The sequence below is a fragment of the Podarcis pityusensis genome (assembly GCF_964106645.2).
Source record: "Podarcis pityusensis genome assembly, chromosome: 12".
Classification (NCBI taxonomy): Eukaryota; Metazoa; Chordata; class Lepidosauria; order Squamata; family Lacertidae; genus Podarcis; species Podarcis pityusensis.
The window spans coordinates 7037116-7060070 of NC_138037.1; the positions used below are offsets into that span (position 1 = coordinate 7037116).

General features: G+C 48.5%; 1 protein-coding gene across 1 annotated transcript in view; it reads right to left on the reverse strand.

The window, feature by feature from the left end:
- Window positions 1–3542: 3542 nt before the first annotated feature.
- The window catches only part of ZBTB47 (zinc finger and BTB domain containing 47), a 45556-nt gene continuing 26143 nt past the window's right edge, over window positions 3543–22955 (reverse strand). Inside the window, exons 2-6 of the mRNA XM_080974080.1 lie at window positions 18873–20303; window positions 14910–15057; window positions 12870–12985; window positions 11632–11776; window positions 3543–6863 (exon numbers count right to left, since the gene is read on the reverse strand). Of these exons, the coding sequence (XP_080830206.1) occupies window positions 6460–6863; window positions 11632–11776; window positions 12870–12985; window positions 14910–15057; window positions 18873–20303 (2244 nt within the window). The 3' untranslated portion in view covers window positions 3543–6459. The remainder of the gene's footprint in view (window positions 6864–11631; window positions 11777–12869; window positions 12986–14909; window positions 15058–18872; window positions 20304–22955) is intronic.

A 22955-nucleotide genomic window follows, 5' to 3' on the forward strand; every position in this document is an offset into this window, starting at 1 on the left:
CTCCCTGAACTGTTCTTCCGACGTTCTTTGTGATAACACACGTCCTTTTCGTATGCCAGGGATAAAAAGCGTGTTGCATGCAGCTTTGCCCAAGTGTCCAGCCTCCCTAAATCAGGAGGAGAAAAGGGCACACCAGCATCCTGTACACAATCATCCATTCATTCACAGGAGCCTAGAAAGGGTGCAGAAACTCTCCTTCCCCTTTCCAGATTCACACAATAGTTAGGCAGGCACCTGAACTGGAATGAGGGGTGGGGAATGGGGGACTGCATGTTGAGATTTCTGCATCGCAGGGGGTTGGACTGGATGACCCTTGGGGTCCCTTCCCACTCGACAATTCTATGATTCTCTGAAACGCAAGCATCACACAGGCACACTCAGTAGGGATCCTGCCTCGCTGCCAAAAAGGTCCTATTCAGTCATATCCCCAGTTTTGGAGGCTTCCAGCTGATGCTACCTGCACTCTTGCAAGAATATCCACACAGGGGATGTAGGGAGGGGACGGGCCATAGCTCAGTGACAGAACATCTGCTTGGGCTTAGAAGATCCTGGGTTCAACCCCCAACGGCACGCCAAGTTTCAAGGACCACTGGTTAGCAGGAGACCTACCGAGGACCCTGCAAAAGCTGCTCCCAGTCAAGGCAGAGTAGGGTTGAGGAATCAGTGGCCCTTCCAGGTTCGGTTGAACTCCAGCTCCCATCATCCCCAGCCAGCATGGCCCGTGGCAAGAGATGATGGGAGCTGCAGTCCTACTGTACCTGGAGGAAGAAACAGGCATCTCACACCCCTGGCCTAAGCAATTCTGGGCTCTGGGCAGGTAACCCAAGCTGCAACAAGGCAGGTCTCTGTGTGCCTGGCTTGTTTTTGGAGCAGCGCGTTTGAAAAGCTAAGGATCTCGTGGATAGTCCTGCAGAACCACAGCTTAAGATGTCCAGGCATTGGACCTTCCAACCTGCGATATGCCACTTTTCCCAGCAGTGTGTTTGCCTTATATAGAACAGGCCAGCTCTTTATTTTCCCAAGCCACCATGGGCCAACTTTCAACAGGTGGGTGGGAACACCTGGATTTTGGTTGGATGATGTTGCAGTGATTGGCTGGTCCCACAGACCTGCCCAATGGTCCACAGGGATGTGGGCAGATAGCACCCAAGCAGGAATGAACTCGCTGCTCAGCCGCTGATGAGATATTCTGCAGGGAGCGATTGCAGAGGGCAGTTCCCTGGGGGCAGCCAATCCTAGGATTGAACCCATGCTTACATATCAGCTGAAGCCTGCAGGGACTGACAGCACCTGCCGAACCCACCCGCCATCTGACGTCAACTGCCCACTGAGGTAACGTCATCTGATGGCCAAGTTGATATGGTTTCATGCGGACTACCTCACGGACCAAACTGAAACCCTGGCTGGCCGAGACTGGCCTGCAGGCTGGCATCTCCCCACAAGTGATAAATGTGGGGTGAACTATAGTGATGGAAACAAACCCACCCACCCACCCACCCACCCACCAACCAACCAAGGAAAGGTTGAAAGTGTCTTCCCAGAGATGTGGGATGGCAGCTCTGAAACGCAGTCCAAAACGCTCAGCTTCCCCTAGCTTGCAAACCTTTCAACAACTCTGCAAGGTCAGTATGATTATTGAGAGGGGAGGGAATGAGAGGCCTGAAGCCGAGAAGGAACGGCTTGCATAAGGGAAACCCGAAAATTTGGGTGGGTGGGGTCTCCTGGTTTATTTGGAGAAGGACTCGCTTCTGGATAATTTGGGGTGGGGTGGGGTGGGAAGCAGCCTGGCATACCAGGAATGGTCCCTGGCACTTGCAGGGGTCCTCCTCTCTGGGGGTTACAGCCGCAAATTCAACACAACTCTCTGGAAGCTTCTGGAACAATGCTCCATGTTACCTCAGAGAACACCCTTATGGGTTGACGGTGCTGCACATGCAGGTGGTTTGATTTTAAGGGGAGAAAATTGGGGACGCTCCCCCTACCTATTCTCCCCCTCCCCCGGGGAACGATTAAGCTTGCCCCTAACACACACAGATCCTTTGCAGCCAATAGCGCCTTCCCTGCATGCACAGACTAGCATTACGTGGCCAAAAGAGGTGTTTGTGGGGAGAATGGCCCTGCCTCCTCCTTTTTAGGCTCAGTTTTGCCCTCATACAACTCAGCAGGGTGGGACAAGATGGCCGCCTAGTGAGAATTTGCTCTGCCTGCTGCTGGCTCTGGCGCCACCTACTGGTGGGCTCCCCACCTTCCGCCCTGCCAGACCCAACGGGAACTAAACACCACTGGCCAACGGTGCCAAAGCTGCTCTGTCATCCGCCCCCTCCCCTCCCAGCACCCTTCAATTTGAGGAGAAACAGGAGAAACGCAAGAAGTGGCTGCGATCATTGACCACAGAGTGCTGCTTCCCTTGCAAGTTAGAAAGTAAAAGCATAAGCAGGTTATTCACACGACTGTTAAAACGGAAAGTTTGCAATATATTTTGCAGAACATTTCTGATGCCGCTTCTTTCCTTTTTTTAAACCAATGTTCTCAGAACTCAGATCATCCTCCTCCCCACCCCCCAACCCCACCCACCCCAGATCTATATAGAATAAAGTGCTTCATTGTAAATATTTTTTTGTTTGTAACGCTAAAAGAGAGAGTTCCCGATACACGCGTCTTTTTAGTTTCTCTTCGTTCTTGGCATATTCGGGCAACGGGTTTCAAACGCTGTAGAAAGCAACGCATTCAGAATATTACCTTTGAGGCATGTGGAGTCATGGTACGTTGCCTTTTTCTCTTTCTCCAAAGTAACACGAGGTTGTTGGGGTTATTTTGAGGGGTGCAGGAAAGACACCCCCTCTCCCCGATGCTAGCCATCACTCTGTAAAGTCTCTGGAAGAGGTTGCCACGGACAGTCAAACCGGGAAGCCTCTCTCACGAAGAGGCCTGCGACGTCTTCTTCCCAAAGGGTTCGGCGCCGCGGCGTTTCGTCCCGACACACCTAGCAATTATTGCACCATCTCGACCTTTTCCCCCACCTGCCCAAGCCACAACTTTCTCACCGCATCTTTTCCTGTCCGTTTGTTATGGCTGTTGTTCCAGGGACCAGCCCTGCTTCAGTTCACAGTAAAGACAAACACATATACACACAGAAAAAAACCCCAAATACATAGAGAGGCAAGGTGGTCTGGGCGTCTTAGCTGAAGAGGAGCCGTGAAGTTTCAGGCAAAGGAAGAGAAATTGCCGAATTGAATACCCAAAGAGACTCGCAAGTCGCCCATTGCACACGGACCTGTCCGTGCGCATGTGGGGTTGTGTTGTTGTTTTTTTGCATGCCGATGGGGCAAATCCACCTATGCGCTGCAGCTGTTCAAGTTCTGCCTGTTTTCCGTAGGGCTTGAATGAGGCGTCTTGTCTTTGAAATGAACAGAACCGGCTTGGCAGTGGCAGGTGAGCGAACTGGCCTGCTGATTTCATTAGCCTGCAACAGAGTCCGGAATACCTTCCCAGCACCCAAACGAGGAAGAGTTACTATGATGGATTAATAAAGTGCAAAAAGGTTAAAATAATAAATTATTTATGTTACAAAAAAAGAGGCCAGAGATCCTTGCCCAGGCCAGCTCAGAAGCATTTGGCAGAGGAGAAAGTAGGCAGGTACGACCCTAACGGAGTTTGCTTAGTGCATTAGCCCACTGACAAATTACTGGAATTAACAGAAGGCTGTAGATCAAGCGCCTATGCCCTTATTTCCATTTCTCGGGTACACAAAGACTCTTCCGTAGAGCCTGCTTGTCTTAAAGCCATGCAAACCATCAAGGGTGAGAGGGGATCTGTACACCAAGACGAAAATCAAGAGAAGGACTCTTCTCCTCTGGTGCAATTTCACGGACCACCAACGAGGTTCAGCCTCGTCTTTCCCATTGTGCAGGGAGGAACGGGTCCCTCGAGCGACTGAGAATGAGAAGTCACAAGTCGTGCTGATACCAAAAGATGGAGGAAGGGGAGGAAGGGCTGTAGGCTCAATGGTTAGAGTATTTACTTTGCAACCAGAAGGTCCCAGGTCAATCCCCCAAGTCATCTTCTGGTCGGGCTGGGAGAAACCCCCCTCCTGAAATTCTAGGGAGCTGCTACCATTCAGTGTAGACAATATTGAACTAGATGGACACAGGTCTTGTTTTGGTATGAAGGCAGCTTCCTGGGCTCTTAAGGAATGGAAAGCTGGCCTCTGGGAGACACAACATCCAGCCACTTCCACAAATCATGGCATCAACCACACCCTGGGCTTGCTGTTTCCCTGCAGCTCAACTGCGAGAGAAGGTTTCACTTTTCCCCATTCCTTTAGAGCAGCCTTTCTCAACCTGTAGATCCCCAGATGTTGTTGAACTACAACTCCCATCTCTTTCTTTGTTCACCTCCCAAGGTGAAAGACTTCTGGGGAAAGATTTATAATGAATTAAGAAAAAAATGTTGAAAAATACATTTATTAAGAAACCAGAAGCCTTTCTACTTGGAATGACAGGACCAGAATTGCCCAAGAAGGATGTTAGACTCTTTTTGTATGCCACTACAGCAGGAAGACTTTCATTAGCCAAAAATTGGAAACTGCAAGAAATACCGACAATAGAAGAATGGCAGATGAAGATGGTGGACTTATCGGAGCTGGATGACCTGACTGGAAGAATCCACGACCAGAAAGAGGAGGAAACATAAGAAGACTGGAAGAAATTTAAAGAATATTTAGTGAGATATCGTAATATAAGATAATTAAGAAATCCCTAGAAGTAATAGGTTAAGTTAAGGGATAGAAAAAGTTTAATAATAAAGATTATTATGGATTACAATTGGAAGTAAGGTTAAGAAGTATGTACTGAAAGAAGATATTGATGTTATAAATATGAAATTGGGAACTGCCAAATATGTGATATGATGAAATCCAGATGGGAGGGTGTCGAGGAAGTCTTTTAGCAATGTAAATACACCAGGGCATAAGAAGGAAAATTTCTTCTTTTATTTTGTGTGTTTTTATTGTTGTTAAGTTTTTATGTTGTGTCAAATGTAATGTTTTTCTTTTGTGTTTTTGTCTCTGTGTTATAAGAGAAAACTGATAAATATTTTTGAGGGGGGGAGAACTACAACTCCCATCACCCCTAGCTAGCAAGGCCAGAGCTCAGGGATGATGGGAGTTGTAGTCCAACAACATCTGGGGACCAACAGGTTGAGAACCGCTGCTTTAGAGAGAGAAACGAGAAGCCGCAATGGATCTCTTCCAAGCTCGTTGGCTTGCATGAAAGCTTCTCAGCCCCAACCAAGCTCCAAGGTGGAGGACAAGGAACCTTCTGGCCCCCCAAGTGCTGATGGCCCATAGTGGGTCTGGAGTGAAGGAAGGTGATTGCCCAGCAACACCCAGAAGGCCACAGGTTCAAGGGAAACATAAACACTTCAAGGGAAGGACGCTATATGCCTCTGCAAAGTGGTTGCTGGGAATGGCAAATATAATAATAATAATAATAATAATAATAATAATAATAATAATAATTTGTTATTTATACCCCGCCCATCTGGCTGGGTTTCCCCAGCCACTCTGGGCGGCTCCCAATCGAGTGTTAAAAACAATACAGCACTAAATATTAAAAACTTCCCTAAACAGGGCTGCCTTCAGATGTCTTTTAAAGATAAGATAGCTACTTATTTCCTTCACATCTGAAGGGAGGGCATTCCACAGGGCGGGCGCCACTACCGAGAAGGCCCTCTCTGTCTGGTTCCCTGTAACCTCACTTCTCGCAGCGAGGGAACCGCCAGAAGGCCCTCGGCGCTGGACCTCAGTGTCCGGGCTGAACGATGGGGGTGGAGACGCTCCTTCAGGTATACAGGACCAAGGCCCTTTAGGGCTTTAAAGGTTAGCACCAACACTTTGAATTGTGCTCGGAAACGTACTGGGAGCCAATGCAGATCTCTCAGGACTGGTGTTAATGGGGAGAGAGTGCTACTCAGGGGCTTCACCTTAGGTTGGCCACTGTGAGAACATGGTGCTAGACTAGATAGACTAATCCAAAAGGACTCTTGTTACGTGCTCAACCTCTCCTCTCCACCATACGTGGCAGGATAAGCTAAAGAAAATGCTCTCATCCGAGCCAATAAAACCGACAAGGTCTGTCGAACAGCCTTTAGCACAACCCAAGATCTTCAGAGCCCCCAAAAATGGACGGCAGCGGCATTTGGTCTACAGCCTTCCACGCGTGAAGAAAGCATAACGTGACCTTCAAATTCTATGCAACTCAAGCAGCAAAGATGGCTTGGTCCTCCTGCTCGGAGTTGAGAACCTCAACCTCTTCAAGCTGGAGGCAAAAGACCAGGCCCTGTTGAAGAAGAAAAACCCAAACCAACGGCTGCCCACGACATTCGTGACTGACACCTGCTGGGCACTTACTGAATTACAGGCCGGTTCTGCGCCCGCACGCTCAACAGCTGGGCGAGGGCCTAGTTGTTCAAGTTCACTCTGCTGCCTGGGAAGAGAGGCGGCGGCGGCGGCAAGAGCGGCGGAGGAGGGATGCTCTGTGCGTGCACATGCATGAGGGGCAACGGGAGCGCATGGGAATGTGGTGTACCATGCAGCGGGACGCCCGTGGTCAGTTGAGGCGAGCCGGCGGCCTGGGGAGCGGCGAGGCCGATGGCGTTGTTGCCGTTGGGGTCCGAGGCCACGGGGTTGCTCACCCGGAAGCACTTCTCCTTGTGGGCCTTCAGCATGTTGGAGAAGCGGAAGCGCTGGCCGCAGACGTCGCAAGGGTAGGGCTTCTCGCCCGTGTGCGTCCGGCGGTGGCGCTTCATGTTGGGCCGGCTGGTGAAGCTCTTCCCACAGATCTCACAGATATATGGCTTTTCGCCTGAGGAGAAGGGAGAAGAAAGATGGCAGGAGACATTGTGTCATTGAAATCCTACTCCATATTAATAATAATAATAATAATAATAATAATAATAATAATAAATAATTTTATTTATATCCCGCCCTCCCCAGCCGAAGCCGGGCTCAGGGTGGCTAACAACAGTACAACACAACACTCTAAAATCATTCATTATAAAATTAATTCAAATCTAACCAATGGCAACCATTGGGCCAGAGCTCCGCGAAGATTGCCAAAGGAGGGAGTCAGGCTGTGCCCTGGCCAAAGGCCTGGTGGAACAGTTCTGTCTTGCAGGCCCTGCGGAAAAATGTCAAGTCCCGCAGGGCCCTAGTCTCTTGTGACAGAGCGTTCCACCAGATCGGAGCCACAGCCAAAAAAGCCCTAGCTCTAGTTGAGGCCAGCCTAACCTCTCTGTGGCCTGGGACCTTCAAGATGTTTTTATTTGAAGACCGTAAGTTTCTCTGTGGGACATACCAGGAGAGGCGGTCGCATAGGTACGAGGGTCCTAGGACGTATAGGACTTTAAAAGTTAAAACCAGCACCTTAAACCTGATCCTGTACTCCACCGGGAGCCAATGCAGCTGGTATCGCACCGGGTGAATGTGATCTCGCAGCGAAGACCCTATAAGGAGTCTCGCCACGGCATTCTGCACCCGCTGGAGTTTCTGGGTCAGTCTCAAGGGCAGCCCCACGTAAAGCGAGTTACAATAATCCAGTCTGGAGGTGACCGTCGCGTGGATTACAATGGCTAGGTCAGGGCGAGAGGGATAAGGAGCCAACTGCTTAGCTTGGCAGAGATGAAAAAATACCACCTATGTTATAACTGCAATCTGCGCCTCCATGGAAAGGGAGGAGCAGAAAGCTACTTCCGACCTAAGGAGGAGGTGGCATTGCGGGCTTCCCACTCCCAGCCCTGCGCGACCAGGGGAATCCTCTGACGCGTCATTCCCTGGCCAGCCAATCGGCTGGCTCAGGGGGTGTGGCTCGCCCCATTTAAGGGCAAGCGCGGCAGAGGAGCGTCCTCTTTTGCCGCCGATCAGCTGGGGAATTTCCCACCCACCCACCCACCCTTCAAGGTTTCTCCTTTGACCTTGCTATGGACTTTGGTTGGTCGCCGTTAAGGGGCCTGGTAGGAATTTTTCCACTTGGCAAATTGGCACCAGCCACTTGGTATTTTCGCCTACCTCGTAGCAAATCATCACAACTTCTACGGTTTGGAGCTTAGGCATTGGTCGGGGTGCTGTTATGCAGATGAATGGGGGGAGGAGCGCCATCACCTCCCCCGGATAGTGAAGGGTGGTCCGGTAAAGGACTCTGGGGGGCGTGGCCTCATCCGAAGCCTAGGGAGGCCAGGGCCCAAGGCACGCCCCCGAGCGGTGACCCCGGGGAGTGCCTAGTTGATGTGCATCAGCAGGACTCCCCCTGCTGGTGTTAACCCTTCCCGGCCTCTCAGACAGACAGACTGAAGCCGGATAGTTGATTAGGACAAATGCCTAAGCCAATACCGCTCATCACCTGTAACCAATTTGTGGCCAATTTTAGCCCATTCACCTAAATAATGTTGTCCCGTGTCTTTATATCTACTGGTGGGGGGGGGGGGGACTCACCACGCAACTCCAACGTATAGTTAGCAGAGTAACAACTTAAACACGTTGCAGGATTCCCAAAAAAATAGGCCAGAGGCAATTGTCTTTCATCCAGCAGAGCTTTACTGCTACTGAAAGCAAATGCCAAGAAAAAAGCACACCCAGAACTCTGGCCAATATAAATTTCAGTCGTGGGAGTGGTCCCTACTCGCAAATCAATAGTCAATTGTAACAAAAACTAATCCATTCAAAAGTATGTATTCTGGCAAGGATTACAAACTCAAATAGAGATTACAAACTCAAACAGAGATTACGAACTCAAACTCATAAGGATATGTATAACACAATAATTCGTTACAGAATTAGACATAAGAGTGTATGAGTAGGGATAAGTTCATGTAAGTCCATAGTCAGATATATTGGTATATTTAATAACAAGAACTCCAACTTATTTAACTGAAGGCAAATGAGCAAAATGGTCACAAATCCAATACATTCAGGATCGGCTCTGTCCATAAGAAATCCAGTTGCAGCAGACTTGACTTTAATTTACAGTAATTTATAATAAATCTAAACCTTAATGCTAAACATTCTATGTACAGCAGTGGTATCCAAACTTTTTTCAGAGAGGGCCAGATTTGATGAAATAAAGGGCCCTGAGGGCCGACCAAAGAGCCAACCGAATCCTTTTTTTAGGATTGAAGTTGTTCAGCTTTTTTTAGGATTTTACTCCAGGAGATAAACTGCCACAGGGGCCAGATTAAAACGACCAGAGGGCCGGATTAGGCCCCCAAAATGGACTTTGGACATGCCTGGTGTACAGAACACCACACCAGAAGGGAAAGAGATAGAAAGCGAAAGGGAAAACAAGATTCCTTCTGGCCCTGCTTTTATAGTCAGCGTGACCTTGACTGAAAGAGATAAGAGAAGCAGTTAAAGCCAGCTGCACTCAGCTCCTCTGAAGGGATAACCCAAACATCAGGAACCTTCTGCTTGCTTCTTTCACACAGAGAAGCTTGCAGAAGAGTTAAGTAGAATAGGAAAGATCTCTACATATCAGATGTACCGTATTTTTTGCTCTATAAGACTCACTTTTTCCCTCCTAAAAAGTAAGGGGAAATGTGTGTGCGTCTTATGGAGCGAATGCAGGCTGCGCAGCTATCCCAGAAGCCAGAACAGCAAGAGGGATTGCTGTTTTCACTGCGCAACGATCCCTCTTGCTGTTCTGGCTTCTGAGATTCAGAATTTTTTTTTCTTGTTTTCCTCCTCCAAAAACTAGGTGCGTCTTGTGGTCTGGTGCGTCTTATAGAGCGAAAAATACGGTACTTTTTGTACTAAGAAATGCAAACTGACACTCTGGGATTAAAAGGAATTGGGGGGGGGGCGGAGAGTGGTGGTGCCAATGGGGTCTTTGGGAAAGCTGAGGCCTAGAAACTTGTTCAAAGTTGGCTAATTTAATATAATTATATATATTCGATGACTGGTAGAGCCAGTTTAGCAAAGTGGTTAGAGTACGGGACTATTATCGTTATTCTGATTATTGATTAAAGTTGTGTACTACTGCCCTTCCTCCAAAGATCACAGGATAGTTCGCAACATAAAAATGCAAAATGACCCAGGAGGCCAGGGTTCGAATGCCCAATTGCCCATGAAGCTTACTGGGTGATTTGGGGCCAGTCACTGCTTCTCAGAATAATCTGCCTCACAGGTTTGTTGCGTGTCGAGGTCCCCAGGGCCACCCCAATAACTCACACATCACACAGAATTTTTTGTTTAAGATTTTTGGCATAATTTTGGCCACAAATTTATTAAAATACAAATTTGTGAGTGGTTGCTTAGGCATTGGCTGCGACTATCTGCCCCCACCGTGGGGGACAGACTGACATTCCGCACGATGCGAAAGTCAGAATAGGGGAATAAATTTGGGGGTAGTGACGGAGCAGGGAACCTGCCCTCACCCCAATTGCAACCAAGAGCTCATTGCTATGGCCCGAGCCCCCTTGACAGAGTGGACAAGCAATAGTTAGCCCCCAATTCCTTTAACGGAATCCCTTGCAGCAGCAGCATTAGAGGGGCAGGCACAGCCAATCCATGCCCCTCAACCAACCAAACCATAAACCAATGCCTAACCGCAACCTTACAAGTTGTGACGATTTGCTACGCAGTAGGCAAAAACCAAATGGCACCAGCCAATCAGCCAGATGGACAAAATTCCTACCGGGCCCCTGCCCCAAGAACAGATGACCCCATGACAGGCATAGCAAGGTCAAAGCGAACAACCCTAATTCTAGGGGGGGGGGGCGGGCAATCCGATGCACGGGCAAAGAGAGGAAGCCCTAGCCTCGTGCAAGGAGTTTAAGCATTTCTGGCTGTCAATCAACAAATGGCAACATTAACTTCTTCCCAACAACAAGGGAAGCCCCAATCGCATCAGTGGCCAACGATCAATTAGGCCGCCCCCAACTTTGGAGTGTCCTGGCGGCCCCCACCGCAACACGTGCTCTCCATGAAGGAGAACACGCTTTGTGGGGATGGTTCTGGGAGACAGGACCCACCTACCCACAAGGCCTCCAGCTTTCCAGAATTCAGTCATGGTTTATTGTTGAGGTTTTGTTATGGTTGCTGTTTTGAAATTATAATGGTTGCTTATGTATTGTTCTCACTGTTGCGAGCTTCTTTGAGCCTATTTCTTTCTTTGAGACAGCATACAAATAAAGTGATAATGACGATATATCTATTTACCTACCACGTTTTCCCCTGACAGGAGACTTAAGGCAGCTTAGAAATAAAAATAAGACCTGCTAAACATAGAGGGAGGGGGAATCATTAAATAACGACCACACATGGATAGAATTAAAACTATGTGCATATATAAAATCTGTTGAAAATAACTGTAATAAAAACAGCACAGCACCAACCCTTTAATTAAAAGCAGTCCATTTCCCCAAAACCTGTTGGAACAAGAAAGGATTCACAATTTTAAAGAGAAGTTTTGTGGAACCGCTTGGAATATGGGACAGGACAGAAGAGGTGGGTTCATGACGTTACAGGCACTGGTCAGTCAGTACTGTGCGCAGCTGTGGAAATGGGGCTGGACTTAAGACTGGGAAGGCAAGAAACGGAAACTTGGCTGGTTTGTCCACCCCGAGCCATGGATCCCTTACCTGTGTGTGTTTTCATGTGCTCGTCAAAGTACTGCTTCATGTTGAAGTCCTTCCCGCACCACTGGCACATGAACTGCTTGTGACCGATGTGGATGCTCATGTGAGAACGGAGTTGGTACTTGTACTGGAACCTCTCGTTGCAGTTCTGGACAGGGAGAGAATGGAGGTATGGAATAAGAAAAGGCAGGAAGTTTGCATGAAGGAAAGGCCTCTGTTGTATTAAACCAAAAGGTCCATTTCATTCAGCAGTTTTATTTATATCCTGCCTTTCCTCCCAGGAGCTCAAAAATGACGTATTATGCTCCTATCCTTCCCACGGCATTTTACCCACAAAACAACCCTGCGAGGTAGGGTTCCTCAACCTGCCATAGAATATGAACACATCTGTAAATATATACTTTAAAAATAATACTGTGCATAACCGTATGTTTTTTTAACTGTGTTTAGAAAGTCCAGTTCAAATAATGAGCTATGTTGCAATAAAACTGCAATTACCAGGAAGTGAAAACATCCTGCACTTTTATAAACCAAAACAGAACAAGTGTTACTCCAGGCTTCCCCAATAACAATAATAAATAATTATAATAATTTATTATTTATACCCTGGCCATCTGGCTGGGCTTCCCCAGCCACTCTGGGTGGCTTCCAACAAAATATTAAAATACAGTAATGCCTCAAACATTAAAAGCTTCCTTAAACAGGGCTGCCTTCAGATGTCTTCTCAAAGTCTGGTAGTTGTTGTTCTCTTTGACATCTGGTGGGAGGGCGTTCCACAGGGCGGGTACCACCACCGAGAAGGCCCTCTGCCTGGTTCCCTGTAACTTGGATTCTCGCAGTGAGGGAACTGCCAGAAGACCCTCGGCGCTGGACCTCAGTGGGAATTCCTCAGAAGGGAATTGTAGTCTCAAAGCATCTGGAGCAGGCTTCCTCAACTGCAACCCTCCAGATGTTTTGAGACTACAATTCCCATCATCCCTGACCACTGGTCCTGCTAGCTAGGGATCATGGGAGATGTAGGCCAAAAACATCGGGAGGGCCGAGGTTGAGGAAGCCTGGACTAAGAAAATGCAGCCAGCCCAGATTCACGCATGGAGTTTCAAACACTCAACCTTTCTGCGTGGAAGCAGGATGGCTATGGGCTGCAGAAGAAGAGGACTTGAATACAGATCCATCAGACCAAGTTCACGCTGCAGACTGGAAAGCAGAAGAAGAGAAGACGGGCTGAACCTGGTTCTCACCTCACATTTGAAAGGCTTCTCCCCCGAGTGCTGCAGAGAGTGGACCTTCAAAGACATACTTCGCTTGAACGACTTCCCACACGTTTCACAGGTGAACGGCATGTCCTTGGTGTGGGCTGCAAAGCAAGGGAGAATCGTGGTTACCAGGGAAATCTGTACGGTTAGGAATGAGCCAAAACACACGGACAGCAAAATCGTACGGGTTCAGCTCCTGCCGGAACGAAGAACTGGCAGCGTCTGGTCGTGCAAGCTGCTGAGCGGCCGCAAAATCGGAACGGCCTCCAAAACCTGCACTTAGAAAATTAGCAGATCAGGGAGGAGAATGTACAGTGGTGCCCCGCAAGACGAATGCCTCGCAAGACGGAAAACCCGCTAGACGAAAGGGTTTTCCGTTTTGGAGGTGCTTCGCAAAACGAATTTCCTATGGGCTTGCTTCGCAAGACGAAAATGTCTTGCGAGTTCCTGCGGGGTTTTTTTCCTCCCCCCCCCTTTTCCCCAAGCCGCTAAGCCGCTTATCAGCTGATCCGCTAAGCCGCTTAACAGCTGATCGCTAAGCCGCTTATCAGCTGATCCGCTAAGCCGCTTAACAGCTGATCCGTTAAGCCACTAAGCCGCTTATCAGCTGATCCTCTAAGCCGCTTATCAGCTGATCCGCTAAACCCGCTAAGCCGCTAATAGCGCTAATCCGCTAAACCGCTAATGGGCTTGCTTCGCAAGACGAAAAAACCGCAAGACGAAGAGACTCGCGGAACGGATTCTTTTCGTCTTGCGAGGCACCACTGTACAATGTTTCCCAAACTTTTTGGACTACAGTTCCCATCATCCTTGACCACTGGCCCTGCTAGATAGGGATGATGGGAGTTGTAGTCCAAAAGCAGCTGGAGACCCAAGTTTGAGAAACCCCATGTTAGAAATGTTTAGATATTTTTCTTTGGTGAAGCAAAATTATAATGCGTAGTCCCGGATCTTATTGGACACTTGGAACTAGAAATGTTCTTCCTGACTCTTAAAGAAAATGTTTTTTGTTTTTGTTTTTTTTAAATGGTTTTAACAATGTCACAAGCAATACAGGATCCATGACTGAAAATACAGCAAGGACTGCAAAGGAAAACAATACTGGCCATAATACAGTAAAAAAATTAGACTAGAAGTAGCTTTCTATCTGTAGGGGAAACCGTATTTACTAGAGTCTAATACACCATCGAATCTAACGTACACCTCCTTTTTCAGAACCTGGAAACCAAAAAAAGTATTCACTGGTGAATGTAAATGTCCCATTGAATCTAATGTGTGCCTAAATTTTCGCAACGTAATTTGGCCAAAAATGGTGAGTATTAGATTCGAGTAAATATGGTGGCTAGACAAGTAAAGTGTGGCCTCTCTCTCGCCTTTCTGCAATCTGGAGTGGTGCAGCTCAGTAAGAGCAGCATGGTGCAATTCCGACTGTGCAACTCACAAAAGACCCCTAAAGTGTTTCACCAAAGATAATCCAAACCAGTTTTTCCCAAACTTTGGTCTCCATCTCTTTTTCAGACTACAACTCCCATCATCCCTGACCACTCGTCTTGCTAGCCAGCGATGATGGGAGTTGTAGTCCAAAAACATCTGCAGGCCACCAGGTTGGGTGTTTGTGTGTGTGTGTGTGTGTGGACCAGCCTTTCTCAACCTGTGGGTCCCCAGATGTTGTTGGACTACAACTCCCATCACCCCTAGCTAGCAAGGCCAGAGCTCAGGGATGATGGGAGTTGTAGTCCAACAAGATCTGGGGACCCACAGGTTGAGAACCACTGGTCTGGACTGAACCGTTCTTTTAAAGGCACCGATAAAAGCAAACACTTGGAAAGGGGTTACGTGAAATAGTTAGAATGTAAGATGAAGCCAGGCTTGCAAGGTTTCGTGGGGCAAAGCCTAGCACCCTGATTTGCGCCCGGGAAGGTGGGCCATCTTGCACAGCGCTGAAACGCTGCCTGGTTCTGGGTGCTCCTCAGGGGGTGGCAAACCTACTGCTGCGCACGGGGCCCCCTCCCCGGCCCCACTCACCGACCATGTGCTTCCGGACATGCGCCATCGTGTAGAACTTTTTCTCGCAAATCTCGCAGGAGAACTTCTTCTCCGCATAGCCATGGACGATCTTGTTGTGCTCATGGAGAGACCACAGCTTCTTGAAGGCTTTCCCACAAGTGATGCACTGCAAATAATAATATTATAATAATAATTTATTATTTATACCCCGCCCATCTGGCTGGGCTTCCCCAGCCACTCTGGGCGGCTTCCAACAAAGTATTAAAATACAGTGGTCTGTTAAACATTAAAAGCTTCCCTAAACAGGGCTGCCTTCAGATGTCTTCTAAAAATCTGGTAGTTGTTCTTCTCTTTGACATCTGGAGGGAGGGCGTTCCACAGGGCGGGTGCCACCACCGAGAAGGCCCTCTGCCTGGTTCCCTGTAACCTGGCTTCTCGCAGTGAGGGAACCGCCAGAAGGCCCTCGGCGCTAGACCTCAGTGTCCGTGCAGAACGATGGAGGTGGAGACTTTCCTTCAGGTATACTGGGCTGAGGCCATTTAGGGCTTTAAAGGTCAGCACCAACACTTTGAATTGTGCTCGGAAATGTACTGGGAGCCAATGTAGGTCTTTCAAGACCGGTGTTATGTGGTCTCGGTGGCCGCTCCCAGTCATCAGTCTAGCTGCCGCATTAGTTGTAGTTTCCGGGTCACCTTCAAAGGTAGCTCCATATAGAGGGCATTGCAGTAATCCAAGCAAGAGATAACTAGAGCATGCACCACTCTGGCAAGACTGACAGTGTGCAGGCAGGTAGGGTCTCAGCCTGCGTACCAGATGGAGCTGGTAAACAGCTGCCCTGGACACAGAATTAACCTGCGCCTCCATAGACAGCTGTGAGTCCAGAATGACTCCCAGGCTGCGCACCTGGTCCTTCAGGGGCACAGTTACCCCATTCAGGACCAGGGAGTCCCCCACACCCGCCCACCCCGTCCCCCAAGAACAGTACTTCTGTCTTGTCAGGATTCAACCTCAATCTGTTAGCCGCCATCCATCCTCCAACCGCCTCCAGGCTCTCACACAGGACCTTCACTGCCTTCACTGGTTCTGATTTGAAAGACAGGTAGAGCAAAGGAGATGGGGAGAGTCAGGGGGACCTGAGCCTAGCAAAAACGTATGTGCAATTCATAGGGTTGGAAGGGACCATGAGGATCATCTACAAGGCAGGATTTAGGTTTGAGCTACTGAAGGTAATGGGGCCCTTTATATGTCCAGCTGTCCTTTGTCAACAACAAACTGTTTGATTTCAAATTTTTTACGGTCAGAGACCGGCTTGAGAAACACAAATGGAGCTACAATCCCTATAACAAAACAAACATTTAAAACAATATACAAGAATGGATTTTAAGTTTAAAAGTGCGATAGGCATATAAACACATAAAAACTTTAAAACAGACTACCTTAGAGAAATGACCCAAAGTCACCCGTGGATCCAGGTTTGGGAATTTTCTTAACAAACTAGATTGAATTGGGGGATAGTCTGCGCCTACAGATCTGTGCGCAGAATCTGGCGACAATCCGGGTCGTCTTGTGGTCTTTGCCTAACAGGAGAAGATCAAATTTTTGCTTTACCGGGAGGTCAGCAAGCCTCACCAGCAGGGGGTCAATGGTTTCTCTACATCGTAAAAGGGACATCTAAAAAATATGTGTTCAGGGCTTCCTATATCCCCCAGTGGACAGGCGCAATTTCTCTGGTTGTATGGGACTTTTTTAAAGGATCCTTCCAAGACCGGCGAGGGCAGAGTCGAGCTTCTGGCAAGTGTAAAAGCCCTTCTTGCATTTTTGGATACAAGAAAAAAGAGATATATAAGAGATATATCTATCTACAAGCAGTCCTGTCTCTTGGTATCTATAATTCTTTGCCTAACCAAACAAACTGTTGCCATTTTTTGTGTTGGATATTTTTTTTCCTTATATTTTGGAAATGTACATCCAGTTTTTTTTTCTTTAAATTTTTTTGGGGGGCCCAAGAGAGTGGGGCCCTAAGAGAGTGGGGCCCTAAGCTACAGCTTGTATTTGAGAGGCACAAATACAAGATGGGTGACACCTGGCTTGAGAGCAGTACATGTGAAAAGGATCTAGGAGTCTTGGTTGACCACAAACTTGACATGAGCCAACAGTGTGACGCGGCAGCTAAAAAAGCCAATGCAATTCTGGGCTGCATCAATAGGAGTATAGCATCTAGATCAAGGGAAGTAATAGTGCCACTGTATTCTGCTCTGGTCAGACCTCACCTGGAGTACTGTGTCCAGTTCTGGGCACCACAGTTCAAGAAGGACACTGACAAACTGGAACATGTCCAGAGGAGGGCAACCAAAATGGTCAAAGGCCTGGAAACGATGCCTTATGAGGAACGGCTAAGGGAGCTGGGCATGTTTAGCCTGGAGAAGAGGAGGTTAAGGGGTGATATGATAGCCATGTTCAAATATAGAAAAGGATGTCACATAGAGGAGGGAGAAAGGTTGTTTTCTGCTGCTCCAGAGAAGCGGACACGGAGCAATGGATCCAAACTACAAGAAAGAAGATTCCACTTAAACATTAGGAAGAACTTCCTGACAGTAAGAGCTGTTCGACAGTGGAATTTGCTGCCAAGGAGTGTGGTGGAGTCTCCTTCTTTGGAGGTCTTTAAGCAGAGGCTTGACAACCATATGTCAGGAGTGCTCTGATGGTGTTTCCTGCTTGGCAGGGGGTTGGACTTGATGGCCCTTGTGGTCTCTTCCAACTCTATGATTCTATGATTCTATGATATATGTAAGTCTGGCACTGATCTCCAACCCCCTGCCATACAGCAATCCTTCACTCAACATGGGGCTTGAACTCCCAACCCTGAGATTAAGAGTCTCATGCTCTACCGACTGAGCTATCCTGCAGTTGCTTAATATATGTTTTTATTGCACTGGGAGTTATCATGTCAAGGTGCTTCGAAGGGAGTATCTCATAAACTGTGCTTTGCACCGAGAACGGGTCTCAGATTCAAATCCTGGTTTTGTTTGTTTTGTGGTATGTTATGCATTGCGATTTGCTGTTGTTCTTATTGGTTACGGAGCAGTAATCCTTTACTTTAACTGGTATGTAAACTGTTTAATTATCATTTGCTGATGTTTAATTTTACTGTTTACTATTAGATTTTAATGGATTATTGAATATTACTTCATTTGATATAACTTGTTTGTTTTAAAGTTACAGTGGTACCTCGGGTTAAGAACTTAACTCCGTTCTGGAGGTCCGTTCTTAACTTGAAACTGTTCTTAACCTGAAGCACCACTTTAGCTAACGGGGCCTCCTGCTGCTGCACGATTTCTGTTCTCATCCTGAAGCAAAGTTCTTAACCCGGGGTACTATTTCTGGGTTAGTGGAGTCTGAAACCTGAAGCGTCTGTAACCCGAGGTACCACGGTATTGTGATTTTTTGTAATATATTGGATCAGATTGTTACTATTGACACTGGATGTTTTAGTATGTTTTTATAGGCATCGGAAGCTGCCCAGAGTGGCTGGGGCGACTCGGTCAGATGGGCGGGGTATGTGTGTATAAATAAATTATTATTATTATTATTATTATTATTATTATTATCATCATCATCATCATCATCAAAAAATGTATTGGTTTTCCACATCTTCTTTTGTGTTTAGTTTATTGTCTTTGTTGCGTGTTTCGTTTGTTTTTGCTTTTTCCTGTGTGAAAATATTATTATTATTATTATTATTATTATTATTATTATTATTATTATTACTGTTATTGTTAGTCTCTCCAGGGGTGGGAGACTCCCCTGCCTGAAACCCGGGACGGCTGGGCCAGTCAGTGGGTCTGTCTCAGCATAAGGCAGCAGCCTACGTCACGACTCCTATCCGTTCTAGTTCACAGAGGGCGCCCCATGCTCCAAAGCCTGCGAAGGGCGGACGGGCTGAACTGTAGCACCCCGAGGGGCAGTGGTCTCCCTTCTCACCTGGATGTTCTTCTCGCAGTCCGTCTGGTGGTGCAGCAGCAGCTCACTCTCCAGCAGGAAGCGCTTGCCACACTTGTCGCAGATCTGCATGCGGCTGTGGGTGACATTCATGTGCTTCTCTAGGTACCAGCGGTTGTTGAAGACCCGGGGGCACTTCTTGCAGGGGTAGTGCTGCTTCTCCTCCAGCTTCACCTTCTGGCCCACCCCGTCCGGCTCCTTCTTCCTCTTCCTGCCTCTCTGGTCCTCCCCTTCCTCCTCCGCTTCCTCCACCTCCTCGTCTTCCATCGCCACGGCAACCGCCTCCTGGGACCTGGTGGATGCAGCGGCCTGGGCGGCCTTGGAGGGCCTGCTGGCCTTGTGGGGCAGCCCGGACCTCTCCCTCTTGATGTCCGCCACCTCCTCGCCATCTTCCTCGTCCTCCTCCTCCTCCTCCTCGGTGGTCTCCTCCAGCTCTTCCTCCTCGCTGTGCTCCTCCTCTTCCTCCTCCTCCCCCACCTCGCCGTCATCCTCTTCCTCCTCTCCTTCCCCGTTCTCTTCCTCCTCGCCATCCTCATCCACGCCACGCCCTTCCCCTTCGGGCCGCCCAATCACCGCGGCGATGCCGGCCGTCTGGTCGGCGGCCGGAGACTTCCCCTCCGTCCCTTTCGAGACGTTGAGGGTTTGATTGTTGAGGTTGACCTCCACGATGATCTGCTCTCCCCGGTTGTAAGAGCTTTGGCTGCCCAGGGCCACGTCGGGCTCTTCGCCCTCCACCTTGCAGATGGGCGGGCCGCCATCTTTCTCCTCCTTGTAATACTTCTTGCCAGCCACGGCAGGGAGGTTCTGGTTGCCCCCGCACGCCGCACCGTCCTCAACCCGCACCGAGTAGGGGTCGTTCCCTTCCCGGGCGTAGATCTTGGGGTGCGGTGCCGGGTCCATCTCCTGCTTGATGTTGCAGTAGTATTGCGACGGGACGCCCTTGCCACAGCTGTCCGGAGGCAGTGCCATGTTGCTGGCCATGGCTAAGCCCAGGGACCTGGTGCTGATCAGCTCCTGGCAGGAGGACGCAATGTCGCTCATCTGCAGGACGGCGGCCGCGTTCAGGACGTCCTGCACGTTGCAGGCATTGACCAGGAGCTTGGAGGTGTAGATGAAGTTGAGGATCTGCTGGAGGCCCTGGGAGGTCAAGGCCTCCAGGGAGAGCTCCACCCGCTGCAGCTGCTTGTTCTGGGTGAAGAGGGAGTGGAAGAAGTGGCTGTAGGCGGCGAGGACCCCCTTGTGAGCCGGGAAGACGTTCCTCTGCTGCAGCAGGACAATGTCCACGTCGCACAGATCCGGTTGAAAGAGGCGCTGCTCGTTCAGTCTGTCCATCAAACACGTGAAGTGGAGGGCTACATCCTCCACCAAAGAGTATTCGGCGGCCGGGTAGTCAGTTGTCTTTTCGACTATCAGCTGTGGGAAGAAATGAGAGGAAGGTTAAGAAGAGCCAAGTGGTGGTGGGACTCCACCGTCTTCTTCCCCTTGGAACGGATGGAGCCCAAGACAGTTCAGGTGGCTTCCATCCTTATGTCCCCACCAAGATATCTGAAATACAACCAGGAACGGAGCAGGCTTGCTTATTAAGGCGAACTGACATTTCCTCTCTCTCTCTCTCTCTCTCTCTCTCTCTCTCTCTCATTTTTATTAAATTTTCTGTTTTACAATTTAGAATATTCATTCAGACAACCTTAAAATATCAATGACTTCCCTTCTTCTCTTTCCATGATTCGCTTTGCATAGCATAAATCCCTGCATACTAAACCATTCAGTATTCCATTGTTACTTCCATCAAAACTTATTTACACTGTTGAATTTATCTTAAGGCTGCCAACAAGTGCACACAATTATTCCCCATATATTCAATAAACATTTTCCAATCTTCTTCCAACGTATGTTCTTCTTGTTCTCTTATTCTATAAGTTAGATCTGCAAGCTGCACATATTCCACCTCGCTCGTTTTCCATTTTTGGGCTAACGAAACATGGGGCGCCGTAGCGGCGTACATAAATAACCTTTTTTGACACCTGGGAATTTCCATCTGAATTATCCCCAACAAAAAGGATTTTGGGTGTTTGTTTTTTGAAAGGTGCTTTAAAACATTTTTTTCAATTCATTATAAATTATTTCCCAATACTCTTTTACCCTTTTACAGGTCCGCCACATATGGACAAACGTATCCTCAGTCTCACTGCATCTCCAGCACTTATCTGATTCAGTCTTATACATCTTAGCAACTCTGCTTGGAGTTAAATACCATCTGTAAATCATTATCAAGTAGTTCTATGGCAGGCATGGCCAAACTTTGCTCTCCAGATGTTTTGGGACTACAATTCCCATGATCCCTAGCTAACAGGACCAGTGGTCAGGGATGATGGGAATTGTAGTCCCAAAACATCTGGCGGACCAAGTTTGGCCATGCCTGTTCTATGGACATTTCTTCACTAACCCCACCAATCTAGGGTCTAGGCAGCTATTCCCAGGTCTGGAGAAATTGCAGCAGCAGGGGATCACTCCACAAGTTCATGTACCTTCCCCCAACAGGCTGCATACTTGCAGCCGGAGACTACGCCTGCATGGAAACATCCTCTGCTCATCCCTCTTCAATCCCCTCCTGGTTCTGGGGGACAGTGGTATAGGGGAGGGAGGGAAAGCGGGGAGGGAGGGAAAGCCCCTGGCCCTTCTCTTGCCTGGCCTGCCTCTTCCTCCAGCTCTGAAGCTTCCCCTTCCTCCGTTTCCTGCCTCCTGACAGGTACAGGTCCCCACAAACCACTCAGCTCAAAGTGGTGAACACCCTTCTACCCTGTCCACTCCATTTCATCTTCACAACGACCCTGTGAGGCTGAGATACTGTGACTGGTCAAAGGTCACCTAGGGTGCTTTGTGGGGGTTTGATCCCTGGTCTCCCGGGTCCCAGCCTGACACTGTAGTCCACTATACCACGCTATCAATGGGTACTAGCCACAATGACCACAGCTGTGAACACACCATACATTTGGTGACTGGGAGTGGCCACCAAGACCACATAACACCGGTCTTGAAAGACCTACATTAGCTCCCGGTACGTTTCCGGGCACAATTCAAACTGTCGGTGCTGACCTTTAAAACCCTAAACGGCCTCTACCCAGTAGACCTGAAGAAGCGTCTCCACCCCCATCGTTCTGCCCGGACGCTGAGGTCCAGCGCTGAGGGCATTCTGGCGGTTCCATCATTGCGAGAAGTGAGGTTACAGGGAACCAGGCAGAGGGCCTTCTCGGTGGTGGCACCCACCCAGTAAAATGCCCTCCCATCAGATGTCAAAGAAATAAACAACTATCTGACTTTTAGAAGACATCTGAAGGCAGCCCTGTTTAGAGAAGCTTTTAATATTTGATGAATTACTGTATTTTAATATTTTGCTGGAAGCCGCCCAGAGTGGCTGAGGAAACCCAGCCAGATGGGTAGGGTATAAATAATAAATTATTATTATTATGTGCTTAAACCACATCACCTCTTGCAGAGAGTCTTGGAAACTGTAGAGAAATTCAGTAAATAAATAAATTGGGGGGTCAGCCAAATTAGGTCTGCTGGCTGCGGGGTCCCTACCCCCATCTTATCTTCAACGGACCCAGATTTCCCAGGGGGAAAGCAAGGGGAGAGAGAATCACACCTGAAGTTAGCAAAAAGCAACAACACACACACCGCCGCACCACTGACCGTCACACAGGGGGATCCTGTCAGCTATCACTCAGAAGATCCCTGCACACCTTCTCCAAGGTAATTACAGCCCATTAAAAACAGCGACTCGTTTGCTTCATTAAGAGACCTCATTAGGATGAGTTAAGGCACACACTCCAGTGGGCTTTAAAAATAATAATAAATTATTGCCGGGGGCGAAGCATCACCTCCAAAACTTTAAAGTCACATTGAAGAAGCTCTTGGTTGCAACTTGCAACTGGTAGAGAGCAGCCATTCCGGGATGAAAAAGTTCTTTGATGCAGAGACGTAAATCTGCTCAAAAGAAAGACGCACTCTAGGGTTTCGATTGCAGACAGGTAGGGGGAGGCAGCTGGAGAAAGAGGCCGAGGC